The 16,266-nt window shown below is 35.8% G+C and overlaps 1 protein-coding gene across 2 annotated transcripts in view; it reads left to right on the top strand.

Moving 5' to 3' along the window:
* The window catches only part of LOC144973765 (uncharacterized), a 50,171-nt gene extending 34,262 nt beyond the window's left edge, over positions 1-15,909 (top strand). For both annotated transcript variants that reach the window (XM_078916647.1, XM_078916648.1), the window contains exons 17-30: positions 3,739-3,854; positions 4,317-4,488; positions 4,745-4,830; positions 5,343-5,514; positions 5,773-5,888; positions 6,416-6,587; positions 7,527-7,642; positions 8,107-8,278; positions 9,173-9,297; positions 9,887-10,064; positions 10,912-11,007; positions 12,862-13,004; positions 14,723-14,803; positions 15,712-15,909. In XM_078916647.1, coding sequence (XP_078772773.1) covers positions 3,739-3,854; positions 4,317-4,488; positions 4,745-4,830; positions 5,343-5,514; positions 5,773-5,888; positions 6,416-6,587; positions 7,527-7,642; positions 8,107-8,278; positions 9,173-9,297; positions 9,887-10,064; positions 10,912-11,007; positions 12,862-13,004; positions 14,723-14,803; positions 15,712-15,780 — 1,814 coding nt within the window. In that variant the 3' untranslated portion in view covers positions 15,781-15,909. The remainder of the gene's footprint in view (positions 1-3,738; positions 3,855-4,316; positions 4,489-4,744; positions 4,831-5,342; positions 5,515-5,772; positions 5,889-6,415; positions 6,588-7,526; positions 7,643-8,106; positions 8,279-9,172; positions 9,298-9,886; positions 10,065-10,911; positions 11,008-12,861; positions 13,005-14,722; positions 14,804-15,711) is intronic.
* The last annotated feature ends 357 nt before the right edge of the window (positions 15,910-16,266 follow it).

Genomic DNA, 16,266 nt, shown 5'->3' with positions numbered 1-16,266 from the left:
AATGACAATAACCTGATTGATTATCAACATTTTTAAATACTTAAAAAAATATATCAACTTTCTTGAGTAAGATGCTTACATGTATTTACTCTAGTTGTAAATTTATCTTTATGCAAATGGTATTGTTAAAGAGGTTTATATATTGCAGTGACTGTTCATATGATGTCATGAATTGCTTACTTTTATGTAATGAAGTTCGACAAATGGATGATGCCAAGTCTGCAAAGATAGATCATCATCAAGCCCTACTGCAACCTCCTCGTGGTGTCGAACGGTAACAGGTCAAGCTGGCCAACTGCAGAGGGCGACAAGAATAGGCAATGGCAAACCATTCTTGTAACTTTGCCGAGTTAACTGCATGAATAAGTCCAAAAAGTTAAACGGTGACAGCGTAAAGGGGAGCATGTTTTCACGGAAGACTGCTGCCTCGCTCGGTTGGGAGCGTGATGTTCGTCAGGTCACACCGAACCGTCAGCCAGTTACTAGGCGAAATAAATTTAACAAATGTGACAAAACCAAAATTGGGACATGGAATGTCAGGACCTGTGCCCAAAAAGGAAAACTAAACAACATTCTAAAAGAAATGAAACGGCTCCAAATAAATATTCTTGGCCTGGCAGAGATGAGATGGAAAGAGCAGGGAACCATGTCAAAACAAGAAAACAACATGACATATAAGATCATATGGAGTGGTGGAACCTCTTTCCAAAAAGGAGTAGGGATGATCTTAGACCAAAAATCAACCAAATTTTACAAAGGGCACGTAGCAATCTCAGACAGAGTTTTGCTGGTTTAGCTAAGAGGACCTGGAGTTGACACCAATATTATTCAAGTTTATGCACCAACAGAAGAGGCGACAGATGCAGATATGACAGAGTTTTACCATTCACTAGACAAAGCAAAACGAATGTGTAAATCACAAGAAGTCCTTATGGTAATGGGGGACCTAAATGCTAAGATTGGCAGAGGCAGAGATGGTGACATAATCGGACCACATGGACTCGGAGACAGAAATGAACGAGGAAACATCTGGGCAGATTGGTGTAGAACAAATAAATTAATGATTTCAAACACCTGGTTTCAACAACACCCAAGAAGAACCTGGACATGGCAATCACCAGGGGACAGAGCAAGGAACCAGATAGACTTTATAGCAGTATCATCAAGATTCAGAAATGGCATATTAAATTGCAAAACCTACCCAGGCGCCGATGTAGACAGTGACCATGTCCCAGTTGTTTGTACAGTAAGGATAAAGTTTAAAGCTATTCAGAGAACAGCTGGTAGAATAAAGAGGGATTACAGGTTATGCAAAGACAATGGCATACAAACAAAAATGAGAGAAGAATTTGAAAATGCACTCATGATACAAAGCCAAAGTGAACCTGATAACGAAAAATGTGAAAAACAATTTGATTTATTCCAAAAGTGTGTCAAAGCAACTACAGAAAAGCATTTACCAATAGCTCAAACAAACAGCAAAAAGGAATGGATGACAAATGAAATTCTAAACCTATTTGAAGAAAGACGAAAATGCAACAGAGGGTCTGCAGAATACCAAACATTGAACAACCACATTAAATCCAAATGCATCGAGGCACACGAGAACTATCTAGACTGGAAATGCTGCGAAATCGAAAGAGAATACAAACCCAACCCCCAACAAGCTCACCAAAGAATAAAAGAACTATCAGGGAAAAGGAAAAGCAAAGCAGCAGGAAGTTGTATCCAAAACAAACAAGGGGAACTGCTATTTGAAGAACAACATATAGAAAGCCGATGGGTAGAATACATAGGCGAACTGTACAATGATCCAAATAGAAATGAACCACCACTGAAATTCAAAGAACCATTAAGCGGACCAAACATCACCAAAAGTGAAATTGAACATGCCATGGAACGAATGAAGGATGGTAAAGCAACAGGCCCTGATGAAATATCTGTAGAGGTATTAAAAAGCCTAGGAGATCTAGCAATTGATGAACTTCACATATTATTCAACAATATATACAATACTGGGAAAATTCCAGAAGATCTCTGTAACTCTATTTTCATAGCAATACCAAAGAAAGCAGGTGCAGTCAGATGCGAAAATTTTAGAACTATAAGTTTAATAAGTCACATCAACAAAATACTGTTGCGTATAATTATCAACAGGCTAAGGAATAAGATTAACCCCGAAATCGCAGAAGAACAATATGGATTCCAACCTGACAGAGGGACAAGGAACGCAATATACCTCCTCCGTGTTTTAAGTGAAAGAGCTATACAGGTTCAGACCCCACTATACCTCTGTTTTGTCGACTACAAAAAAGCTTTTGATAGAGTACGCCACGAAGAAATACTAAAACAACTGCACTCCATTGGCGCTGATGAGAAAGACCTCCCAGCAGGCATCTATCAAAATCGGAAACTCTACAGGAAATTCCATTCCTATTAAGAAAGGAGTCCGTCAAGGGTGTGTTGCCTCACCAGATCTGTTTAATCTATACCAAGAAACAATCATGAGGGGCATAAATAATATGGAGGGAATAAAAGTAGGAGGTCACAACATAAATAATATAAGATACGCAGACGATACGGTACTCATTGCAACATCAGAAATCCAACTTCAAAAGATTGTTGACAAAGTGGTAGTAGATAGTGAAGCCAAGGGAATGGAAGTGAATATCACCAAAACAGAATGCATGGTAATACAGAAAAACCCCGAAAACAACAACACCTGCAATATAACGATTCACGGCGAGCAGCTTACCAACGTAGAAAGTTTTAAATACCTAGGTTCAATAGTGACAACAGATGGAAGATGTAACCGAGACATACGAGCAAGAATAACTCAAGCCAAACAGGCCTTCATGGACCTGGGAAACATTTTGAAAAACAAACAGATGTCGTTCGGGATTAGATTCCGAGTCTTGAAGTGCTACGTGTGGCCAATCTTGTTCTACGGATGCGAAAGCTGGACTACAAATGCAGAAACACAAAAGAACATTGAAGCTTTTGAAATGTGGTGCTTGAGAAGGATGCAGAGAATATCGTATACCGCACACAAAACGAACGAAGAAGTGCTAAAACAAACATACCAACAAAGGAAACTAATGCCCTTAATAGTGGATCGACAACTATCCTTTTTCGGACACATAGTAAGGAAAGATAAGAATGAATACCTGGCAAGTTGTGGAAAAATACCTGGTAAACGCGCCCGGGGAGACAAAAAAAACACTCATAGACCAACTGAAGGGCTTCACCAACCTAACAATCCAAGAGCTGTTTGAAAAAGCAAGAGACAGGGAGGAATGGAGAGAGATAATTCATGCAGTATCCGAAGCCTGGACCAGGCATGGAACCTAGAAGAAGAAGATGTAATGAAATTTGGTATTTTGTAAGCGATTTATTTCTATCATACCTACTCACTGTGTTTACGTAACGTTGACTTTGGAGTTCAGGATAATTAAATGTTTAAAGATATAGGACAAATATAGAAATTTAGATTCATCGCAATTGTGACCTGTGAGTATTCTCATTTAAAAAGGAAGTTGTGTACTGTTGTGCCTGTTGGAAATAGTCATGTAATAACAATATACTCTCTCAATTCTATGAGACTTCACAAAAATGTAAACAATATCAAGAGGAAATATATCAATTAGCTATCATATGTTTGTCAATGAATCAATAACTGCATATTAATATAAATCATGATACCATTTCTTGCTGTTTTGTTGTTTTTTTTTCTTACAGTTGAGACATTCAAAATGGCGCCTCTGTCCTTAAGAAATCCAAAAGCAGATCTGTGTCCCATCTGTGAGTTTGTGATTTCACAATTGGATGGTAAATTAAAGGAAAACAGTACACAGGTGACTAGGTTTCTAAATAAATTATTTTGTGAATGTTATTCTTTTTTGTATGAAAGAACATAAAGCTAAATCGTTAGAGGGGTGCTTTTTCAAAGAGATGAATATTGAACTTGTTATAATTTTAAAAAATAGGAATAATGAGAATGTATTCTTATACAGCCGTTTACAACGGTATGTTATCGTCTTGTGTTGAAGATTATGACACATTTCCTTGAAATGTTAGTTTGCATATCTGCACCTTGCAGCCATATCTCTAATTAAATCTTTGTCTTGATTGTCCAAAGTCTAAAGAAGACACATCGTAAACTATTTTTGTTGTTCCCCACTTTTTGAATTTTTGGAAGGTTATCATATAATCTTTGTGCTTTTGGATCTATTCTAGCTCTTTAAAAATATAAATGATAACGATAAATGGGAATAACGTGTATATTCTATCAATTGTGTCTGTTCACTATTCTCCAGCAAGAGAGTGAGACAGTTCTGGAAGGGGTCTGCAAGTTTTTGCCAGCCTCACTCAAGACGGAGTGTGATTCCCTGATAAAACAATACTTTCCAACACTGGTCCAACTTATACTGAATTACAAACCCGAGGATGTTTGTAAACTGTTGGGTCTTTGTACTGGTGCACGCCAATGTAAGTGGTGATTTTGTATTAATTGTGAAATGATATATGATTTTCATATAAAATTCTGTCAAGATACTTCCTCTGTCATGTTTATTATTGTAAACATAAACCGTTCTTCTTTAGCCTCCAATAACGTGACGCAAACAATCGCAATTTTACAATAGAATAATTGAAGTGTAAACGATATCTAAAATATAAGTGGAGTTGTCTTTGTTGAATAATGAGAAGTTTTAAATTCTATCTTTTGCTTCTGATTTTCTTACAGTGAGAAAACCTGAGGCAGATTTATGTCCCGTTTGTGAGTTTGCAATTTCCGCATTGGATGACAAATTAAAAGAAAACAGTACACAGGTAACTAAACATAAACATTTTAAACTATGACACATTTTGGTTCTTTTTTTTACAAAGAAACTTAGGTTTGAATCCATAATTATTTGTGATTTGCGACTCTGTTGTCCTTCAACATTCAGCAACTGTTATCTGAAAATAAGATGATACATTAACATTTTTGCTCCAAAAATCAATTTAATATATCTATTAAAAAGCCTTTTTCGTAGTTGACTGGGTAACTTTTACGTGATCGATTGTCTGTTTTTCTCTTTAAGGCTAAATTATTTATTGCTTTATGCCTTTATTCTCTTCATTGTAAAAGGAATTAGATATTGCACCATGGCAACAACAAAAATCAGTTTTTGTGGGATTTTTATATATTTATATATCATAATATAATGTAAATGTAATTGGGCTTTATTGTTATATTGTAATTCATTTTTCAACACCATTTTAGGCTTATGTCTTCTTTTACGCTAGAAGGAAAAGTTTAGACAATTCATGTTCCTTATTTATTTTATCCTTTTCTCCAGCAAGAGATAGAGGCAGCTTTGGATGGTGTTTGTCAATTTTTGCCAGCATCACTGAAGACAGAGTGTGATTCCCTGATAAAACAATACTTTCCAACACTGGTCCAACTTATACTGAATTACAAACCAGAGGATGTTTGTAAACTGTTGGGTCTTTGTACTGGTGCACGCCAATGTAAGTGTTGATTTTGTATTAATTGTGAAATGATATATGATTTTCATATACAATTCTGTCAAAATACTTCCTCTGTCATTTTTATTATTGTAAACATAAACCGTTCTTCTTTAGCCTCCAACAACGTGACGCAAGCAATCGCAATTTACAATATAATAAAAGAAGTGTAAACGATATCTAGAATATCAGTGGAGAAGTTGTCTTTTGTTAAATAATGAGAACATTTAAATTCTATCTTTGCTTCTGATTTGATTACAGTGGAGACAGTAAAAATGGAGCCACTCTCCTTGAGAAAACCTGAGGCAGATTTGTGTCCCGTTTGTGAGTTTGCAATTTCCGCATTGGATGACAAATTAAAAGAAAACAGTACACAGGTAAGGTGAAATCTAAACATTTTAACACGTGACACATTTGATTCTTTTTTTAAACAAAGAAACTCAAGTCTGAATTCATAATTATTTGTGATTTGTGACTCTGTTGTTCTTGAACATTCAGCAACTGTTATCTGAAAATAAGATGATAACAAAACATTTTTGCTTCAAGAATGAATTTCATATCTCTATTAAAAAGCCTTTTTCGTATTTGACTGGGTAACTTATCCATGATCGTTTGTCTGTTATGCTCTTTAAGACTAAATTTTTATTGCATTATGCCTTTCTTCTCTTGATTGTATAAGGAATTAGATATTGCATCATTTCAACAACAACAAAATCCGTTTTTGTGGAATATATATATATATATATCGATATTTATCTATATCATATAATGTATATGTAATTGGGCTTTATTGTAATATTGTAATTCATTTGTCAACACGATTTTAGGCTTAAGTCTTTTTTTTACGCTAGAAGGAAAAGTTAAGACAATTCATGTTTCTTATTTATTTTATCCTTTTCACCAGCAAGAGATAGAGGCAGCTTTGGATGGTGTGTGTCAATTTTTGCCAGCCTCACTGAAGATAGAGTGTGATTCCCTGATAAAACAATACTTTCCAACACTGGTCCAACTTATACTGAATTACAAACCCGAGGATGTTTGTAAATTGTTGGGTCTTTGTACTAATGCACGACAATGTAAGTGTTGATTTGTTTTAAATATAAAGTAAAAAACATAAATTTATGATTTAACGCCAAATTTTATAAACTATTCGTGAACACCCACATAAATCGATGTACCCTGATTAAACCATCATGGTAAAAAATAAACTAAGAGAAAACCTCAAGAACATATCAAAAACATTAGCCTTACTAATACACCGATTACAGTTTGAAAATTAGCTTTACTAATACACTGGTGACAGTTTGACAATTAGCTTTACTAATACACTGATTACAGTTTGAAAATTAGCTTTACTAATACACTCGTGACAGTTTGACAATTAGCTTTACTAATACACTGGTGACAGTTTCACAATTAGCTTTACTAATACACTGATTACAGTTTGACAATTAGCTTTACTAATACACTGGTCACAGTTTGACAATTAGCTTTACTAATACACTGGTCACAGTTTGACAATTAGCTTTACTAATACACTGGTCACAGTTTGACAATTAGCTTTACTAATACACTGGTCACAGTTTGACAATTAGCTTTACTAATACACTGGTCACAGTTTGACAATTAGCTTTACTAATGCACTGGTCACAGTTTGACAATTAGCATTAGTATTACATTGGTCACAGTTTGACAAGACTTCACAGCAATGTAAACATAGCAAGAAAATATATAAATTGAGAAGATATCTTAAGTTTTCACGAACGGTTAAAAGTTACGTAGTAAATTGTGAATCTTATTTGTCACTGTAACCATTTATGTGTACCCTTCGACCTTCAGATATCCTAGTCTTTTTACAAATGTAAAATACTCAATATTCCAAATTCATGATGCAAAGTGTTATGAATTTACAACACCCCCCCCCCCCCAAAAAAAAAAAAAACCCCAAAAAACAACGAATGGCTAGATTTGTTTATTTGAAATTTTGATTCCTTTTGCTGTTTTTATTCTTATAGTGGAGATAACGAAGATGGCGCCCCACTCTGTGAAAACCCCTAGAGCCGATTTGTGTCCTATCTGTGAGTTTGCAATTTCCCAACTGGATGGCATCTTGAAAGAAAACAGTACTCAGGTGACTTGCAACATCAGAAAGTTTCAGATGCATGATGTTACTTTTTTACAAGAATATGATAATTATTTAACCATTAAATATATTGCATTTTTCTGCAGCACAGGCTAATTATTAGTTATAATATTTTTAAAAGATCAATTGTTCTAACTCCTGCTCTTTTAAGTTCATGGTTGAGAAAATTGTATAATATCCCATTTTCTAAAAGCAGAACGTACAATGATTGGTACACTTTTATCACGTGACTAATAGTTATCTTCCAGTAAACCAACAGCACTACGCAAAGTCTGTAGTTTGTTATGATCTATTTTTTTCCTCTGATTAAAAGAAACGTTTAAAAAGGACATGGAAACGTTCGTTTCGGCTTAAAAATACGTGAGTGAATTTATTTATTTTTATATGTTCTACCCTAAATTATCGAGCACCCTCGTACCTATATATATATATAATCTTTAATTTTACTTCAGCAAGAGATTGAGGCAGCTTTGGATGGTGTGTGTCAATTTTTGCCAGCCTCACTAAAGACAGAGTGTGACTCCCTGATAAAACAATACTTTCCAACACTGGTCCAACTTATACTGAATTACAAACCTGAAGATGTTTGTAAATTGTTGGGTCTTTGTACTGGTGCACGACAACGTAAGTAATTTTGTTAAAGTAAATACTAAACTATATGACGCTATGGTTCGTCAAGATCATTAAACAAAGTTTATCATGCGGTAGCAATAATGTGTATTATTTATATGTTGGCTGAAGAAGGGACTGAGCCCGAAACCTTCATTTATAAAATTCTTCCTTTTTTTAGAACTCAATTATTTCTAATTTTGTTTAGTACTTTGAAGCATATTAATGAAATACCCCCTCCCCTCTCCCAAATAATTAATAATATGTTTTGAAAAACATACCCCCCCCCCCCCTTCCGCCGAACAATTAAAAATAAGATGAAAGTTTAATTGATAGAATATTATATTTCGTTCTCATTTTAAAAAGTTTTGGGAACCTTTTTGTTTTGTTATGTAATTTTGTAATTTTTCACTGAATACGATTGACCTAGACTATTTTTGTAGTTGTTTGCTCTCTATGGCATTAATCGCACGTTGCTTTTTCTGTTACTTCCTATTTAAAGGCCTTTATTTAATAAAGTAAAAGTTAACATTCTACATTCTTTTAGTAATATTGTAATCAAATTTAATGTAAGAATCAAGCTAACACACTGACCATATGTATTGTTGGGGATTACACAAGTTGTGAACACTTTTCATAATTTAGGTCCTTTTGACATCCTTTGCTCCATGATGAATGACTCGATTACGAACAAATATAATATAGATTATCCCAATTGAAATTGTGCAGTACAGAACGATCTTTTAAGTGAAATTCTTCTATTCTTAAACGCTGAAAATAATCTTTAAATGTTTTGAAAAGTCCCTCTTCGAATTAAATAAAACTGAAATTGACCGGAAAATATGCAAGAATTTAAAGTTTCATTTAAATGTTAAAGTACTAAATAATTCATAATGATTTTGTTTTCAGATGTAGATGTCCACACATTATCAAGAATTTATAAGCAAGTCACTGTCAAGAAAGGCGAGTTGTGCCCTATTTGTATTTATGTATTCACCGCTGTCGACCAAATGCTGGATAGCAACGCCGCTAAGGTTAGATGCTACAAGATTAACTCACTCAATTCTAGAGATTTTGCTACTTTTCAAAATAGGAAAAATGTATTTAAAATGAGCATGTACATAGATAGTTTTATTCAACTACCATTATCATGCAAAAACTATAAAACATTAGCTTTGATACTACGCCTATAATTTGTCTCGGAAAAATGTAATAAATAGGCATGCGGTAAAAGTAACACGGGTAAACTACAGATATAGTTGGTGTTAGGGTTGAGTGAGTCAAAACAAACCAACCATCTATTTGATTATGTATTTGTATCTGCGCTTTGTAAAACGTTTTGAGCGTCTTTAATGGATATTTGGAACTGGTCCAAATGGTCAATGGAATCTCACCTGCTTGTTTACCTGCTTGAATGTGGTTGGTGAGATTCCATTGACCATTTGGACCTATCCAGTGTCCAGTTCCAAATGCAGAATTAAAAATCAACCACATTTGAATGACTTGTAAAATGAATAATTTTCACAAAATTTAAGCCAGTGACAATATCAGCAGGACTCTTTTATTTTCTCTCGTTTTTTTTCTTTGTAAAAATCCAATTCATTCAATAAAATGTACTTTCAGGGACAGGTCATAGCAGCTCTTGACAAAGTGTGTGACGTCCTCCCAGCGTCCATCAAAGACCAATGTGATCCGTTTGTAGCCCTATACGCCCCCTATGTCGTAGATCTTATCGTCCAGGAATTATCACCCAATCTGATTTGTCAAACATTGACCCTCTGTACAAACACCACCACTAAAGGTAGGTTCTTGGACGTGCAATGGGACACCTTTGACACTCTGTACAAATACCACCACTAAAGGTAGGTTCTTGGGCGTGCAGTTGTACACCTTCGACCCTCTGTACAAACACTACCACCAAAGGTAGGTTACTGGGCGTGCAATGGGACACCTTATGTTTTTGAATCCAGATGGTAAAAATCTATTAACGAGAATTTTCGAAAATAAGCTTTACCTCAGCAGTAAGAATCGAAGCAAGTCACATTTTAAACACTACACATTGCGCTGAGAGCTGAACGTTTCTTTATGGGAGGAAAAATATTATGTTCTGTCATTTGCCTGTAACGATGATTTGTCATGTTCAGTTTATATTGCATAAACCGACTGGTTTAGTCAGGCTAAACATTACTGTCTATCCGCATCGCTTTTTAAAAGTTTGTTTAAAAATAGAACATTTGATTAAAAGAAACTAAAATGTCGATTTCCAGAACGACTGGTTTGCAGTTTTATATCTTAGAGATATTCACACCAAAAATATAATTCTACACAGACGTCTATGTAAGAGTAAAAACAGCGAGAGGAATTGATAACAATTCAATAAACAGCTCAAACAATCAACCTTGCATAATATTTGAGATACAACCTCAATCTTTTTGATTTAGGTTTAATAAAAGCGGGAAATATGGGGTTTTTCGGAGACATCGTTAACATGTTTATTAAAGAATAAAGAAAGAAAGCAGTACTTCTATCGATTAAAAATAACGAGGGATAAACAAATAGGGGGGGGGGGGGGAATAAGAGTGAAATATCTCGTCAAAACTGAAAATGGTTTTAATATTGTCCCTTTTCCCCCTCTCTTTACATAACAGTGAAAACAGTGGAAGGGAGACAATCTTCTACATCTTTGAAGTTTAAATCAGAGCATAAGTTGAAGCCCATGATGCCTATCTCGGCATCCAAACCAGGTTTGTTGTTGTTTATTTAAGACCTTTATTCTCTTGTAAGACTCGTGCTATTTGACTTATCAGTCTACAGAGTGCGTCCCAAATACTTTTATTTCAAGGGAACCACAATAGCTCAGTTGGTAGAGCACTCATTTCACACGCAAAAGGGCCGAAATCGATTCTAGGTGAATTCTAGATTGTTTTACCCTCTGCCCACCCAGAAGTAATTGGGTAGCTGGGTCTGTAAGAGCTGGTGGAAAGTACTTTCTTATAGACTGACGTTTTATCCTAAGGCTAACAAGCAATGCCAATTTTCTCCGTTTCACGCTATAGAAACAGGGATAAACTCCCCGGATCCACGTGCCTTATGGCTCTGAAGGACTTGAAACTGCTTTTACCCCAGATGAAGCAAAGCTATTGGGTGACCAGGATGCATTGGATGTTTTTTTCAGACGACGGTTTTCCAACAAAACGATAAAGACGAAATAAATAATACGAAATTAACTTATGGTTCTTGGCTTTGTACATTCTAGTAGAAAGAAATTAATTTGTTGTTAAAATAATGACCATGTTGAGAGCGCATTGATGAAGTACATTTAAGAATCACAGTTTGTATTTTTTACTTCAGGAATTCAAAGATTAAGATGACCTTAATCTCGAACCTAAGACTTATAAGAGATATTTTTTTATAAATTGAGATCCGTCTTAATCTATCGGGATATGATGTAAAAGTCTTCTGCTTATTGAACAAACTGCATTTAACTTTGTTAAAACACATTCTAGGTAAAACATTATTTTCTAAACTGTCCTTTTTTTCAATATTGGTATGTTTAAATTCTCGAGAAAAAATTTAACGCATTAATGTATATTTACTTTTAGATATATTAATATGTATATTTTCTATTCTATCCAGTACATAATGGAATAGGGCCTAACATTTATTGCTTGTTTTATATATTGTTTATTGAACAATAAAATAGCATCTGCAGATAAGCCTCACAGTACGAGGATGAAAAGTTGGAAAAACAATTAGGCTGCACACTTTATAGTCTTCACCATTGATTTATAAATAGTGCACTATTTATACACATAATATGGTCTGCACTGCGGACAAGCAGTTCCAGTTTAAAGTCAACAGACAAGAGAAACAACCATTTGAAAAAATAATTTTTACCAGTTATGTCCCTTCCAATAAACTTTTTTACAAAACGCATCAAGGTTAACAGCTATTTTCACCGATTGCACCATTACAGCAATTGCCTTTACATCTCCCAAGTTAGGGCATGGTAAATTACTTGATTGAGCACATTCTTTGCATGCAGTGTGTGAAAATTCACTTGCCGACTAGGAAGATGACGGAGGTTTTATTTCATATTATATCATATCAGTAATAGAGCTTTAAAATGGACCAAGTATTCCTTATATGCCCTTAAAACACAAGTAACAATATAATGGTCATTACACATTGCATTTTTTGATAGAAACATTAAAAAGAGAGATACATATGGAAGTAACGTAAAAATATAAACAAACAAACAACAACAAAAAAGAGTCATATATTAGGAATGCGGAGTAATAATTAAGTATTTTAAAACAAAAAGTTCCCTATCAGTGGCATTTTAGATGCATGAATATCTTTAGCATTTTAAGTTTTAAAATTCAAACTGTTCCATGTTTTGGTAGTATGGAATATAAATCAAATGTATTATTTTTACTTTAAATGTCAGATGAATAATGTAAGTGTGGCAGAGCGCATGGGGGGGGGGGGGGGTCCCGATATCTCAGTTGGTAGAACACTCGCTTCATCAAACAAACAAACGATACCCGCATTAGCCTGTGTCTCCTTTGTTTTCATCTACCCCCCCCCCCCTCCAGGTGCCATCATAAAACTGTCTCCCAAGAAAAGATGTAACCTCTGTAACAGATTGGTCCGATACATCGCCTACTCCAACACCAGACGTCCGTTAGATCCAGAATCTGTTTGTGGGGTCCTCGTTTCAGTGGAACAGAGACCCCAGGTACGTTTTTGAAAATATTTATTATTCATAATCATCATAGCTTGATGCTCCAACATTGAACCCACTCCACAGCATCTGTGGAGCAGGCTCTCAGGTCATGGTCAGTGCAGCGGGCCCATCCTGGCATTCTATGTGCATGTGCTCTGGCCATCCACATGTACACAAGCTAGTCTCAGCCAGGCCCCACTTTTTCATGTTTCCAGCTGTTCTCTATGTATTACTGTAAAACATTTATTTTTAACGTGGCCACTAAATATTCTGCGTTGTTGTTTATAACCAAAACACAATGTCAAATTATGTCTCGAGCAATAAATCAATGCTATTACATTGAAGTAATGACTTACTTTGACTTTGACTTATGCCTCTTGGCTCCTGGCGGAGCATAGGTCCTCAACAGCACTAATCCATCTTCTTCTGTCCTTGGCACAGACCTTTGCCTCACTCCAGGTAACATTGGAGACGCACACATTTTGGTGAATGCTTCTCCTCCAAGCCTCCAAGTCTGTTTTGGACGACCCCGTTTCCTCTTGCCCCGTGAGTTCCATTCGAGAGCCTGCTTGGTTATATTGCAGGGCTCTTTCCGCAGGGTATGGTCAACCCATCGCCACTTTCTGTGTCTGACCTGGACATCCATTTGTTCTCGGTTTGTTCTTGTCCAAAAGTCAGCATTTGGCACTTTGTCAGACCATTTCAACCTGAGTATTTGTCGAAGACAGCGATTGACAAAAGTTTGTATCTTGGCTGATGTGGTCAAGGTTGTTCGCCAAGTCTCTGACCCATATAGCAGGACTGCTTTAACATGAGTGTTAAATATTTTGAGTTTGGTGTTTGTGGATATGCTGGAAGCTTTCCAGATTGGTCTCAGCATTGCAAATGCCTGGCACGCTTTCTTGATTCTAGCGATGGTGTCTTCATCAGTTCCACCCTGCTGACTGATTTTGCTGACAAGGTATGTCAATTCCCTGACATCTTCTATTGCTGTGCCAGAGATGGTGATTTATGCTTCTTTTTTGGTAGTTCAGCGCAGTGGTTTTGTCTTCTCTTTACTAATCTTGAGACCAACTCGCTGAGCGGTTTCTTCCAGGGCCGTGACTTCGTTCTGCATGTCTTGTAGGCAGTTTGAGAGGAGGGCTAGGTCATCTGCAAATTCAAGGTCTTAACGTCTTTTTGAAAATGTCCATAGGGTGCCACATTGAAATAATAAAGAGCTATTATTTAATGATAACACATCAGAGAGGGACCAAAAAGTTGTGGTAATAGTATTATTATTATTATTATTATTATTATTATTATTATTATTATTATTATTATTATATATTATTATTATTATTATTATTATTATTATTATTATTATTATTATTATTATTATTATTTATTATTATTATCATTATTATTAATTATTAGTTAGTGGTGTATTATCATATCAATTAATTGTATTAGTGTGTGATAGTTACATTATATGATATTAGAGATGTGATGTGATAAGATGGATGATGATGATGATGATGATGATGATGACGATGATGAAGAGGAGGAGGATATAACGAATGATAGTTAAGGGACACGCCCATTAACATGATAAGCTCCATTGACTCAGGAAAAAGCCTATAATTTGTTCCACACACCTTTCCATGTGCGCAGCAAATGTGTCGTTAATCAGTTCTGGACGTGTGTTATTATATTATTCTTCTGATTATCTTCATTTCATCTTTACTCAGTGTCTTTCTCTGATTCGAAACTACGCCCGTTTACTGGACGAACTGCAAATGATGCACAAAGACCCCTTCTTGATTTGCCAAGTAAGTATAAAATATAATTTTGCCCTTCCGCCATGACATCATAAGATATCGTCGTCAAAGCTTTCCACGAAGGAATATAGATAATTCATCAAACAAGATGTCTGATGTCAACAGGAATCACCCCAATTGTCTAAGTGAGCATATTGGGGGTTAATAATCTTGCCCAAGGAAAAAAAAAAGAAAGTGCCTGAAGCGAGGCTCGAACCCGACCCCTTCCGGGTCACAGTGCAATGCCTTAACCACTCGGCCACTTCGCCCTCCTTTAAATTCCATAGGATCGGAAGGTGTCTTACTGACATAGGCATTGCATTAAGGGAAGACAAATCATGACGTCATACCTTCTAATTTTCCGGTTCCAAAATCCTTAGAAGTGTGTATGTAACCAGTACTTCAGAGGACTAAAAATGAATCGGTTACAGATCTAAGGATTACAGGAACGTAAAAGAGAGAAGATGGATTATTTTTATTGATGGACAGCATGCACGGGTATGTGGTCTTGTGGTATAACACTCGCTTTCGGATCGGAAGATTCTGGGGTCGAGCCTCGCTCGGCGCATATTTGAGTCCTTGGAAAAGGCTCTTTACTCACATTCTCTCACCGTACTCGAGTGTAAAATGAGTACCTGGCCGTCAACAGCGTAGTAAAATAGTAACATTGCCTAATAGGTGTCCTGTCTCGTTCTACATGTTACGTGTTGCTGTTGGTCAGGGACCCCTTTTAAAGCAATTACGCCACCTGATCTCAATAAGATGCGAGGCATATTACACATCAAATAATCGAAATATTAGATTTCAGCAATGACACTAACAAATGCAAACACAATAAAATGTTAATTTTATAATAATTGAGAATATAAAATATGTAAGTTATTCACCACAACTAACTAACTAATCTCATTTTCCCCCAGACTATCAAGATGTGTCCAAAGAACCGAGCACGAAAACCATCCGTCTTAAAATTTAAAACTAAGTATTAGGATAAGTGGTGTGAATTTGCCAATGTTAATAAGCTGGATGGATATTAGCATATCTATTGGTACCGATGACGTGTGCAGTTTAATGGCTACTCCTTAATTTATAAATAAAGTAATAGATGTAAGAAATAAGATTTTTGTATTATGTTTATTTCCTTTTTATGTCCCTATCAATCCCCCGTGATAATATTTTTTTAATTCCCTTTATTCATCCCATAGAGTAAATTTGTCTCTAGGGTCAATTCCAATGGAAGACTGGAATAATCCAGGCGTCATCCGCAATGCAGCGCGCAAATTGAGCTAGGGCGAGGTGACTTTCTCAAGGCCACACAGCGCAGCGGCGGATGGTCGAACTCGGTACTTTCGGGTACGAAGCAAAGACTGTACTGCTGAGCCACGCTGCACCATGATGGGCAGGAAGTCACTTGTATATCTGATTTCTGAGTTTCTATTTCTGATTTTGTTTTGGAATGGTGCTACTCGATTTGT

Source organism: Berghia stephanieae, chromosome 5 (genome assembly GCF_034508935.2).
Source record: "Berghia stephanieae isolate SIO BIC M18660-M18661 chromosome 5, UCSD_Bste_1.3, whole genome shotgun sequence".
In the NCBI taxonomy this organism is placed as follows: domain Eukaryota; kingdom Metazoa; phylum Mollusca; class Gastropoda; order Nudibranchia; family Aeolidiidae; genus Berghia; species Berghia stephanieae.
Note: the sequence above shows the minus strand (reverse complement) of the source record. Positions and strands in the feature narration are given on the sequence as shown.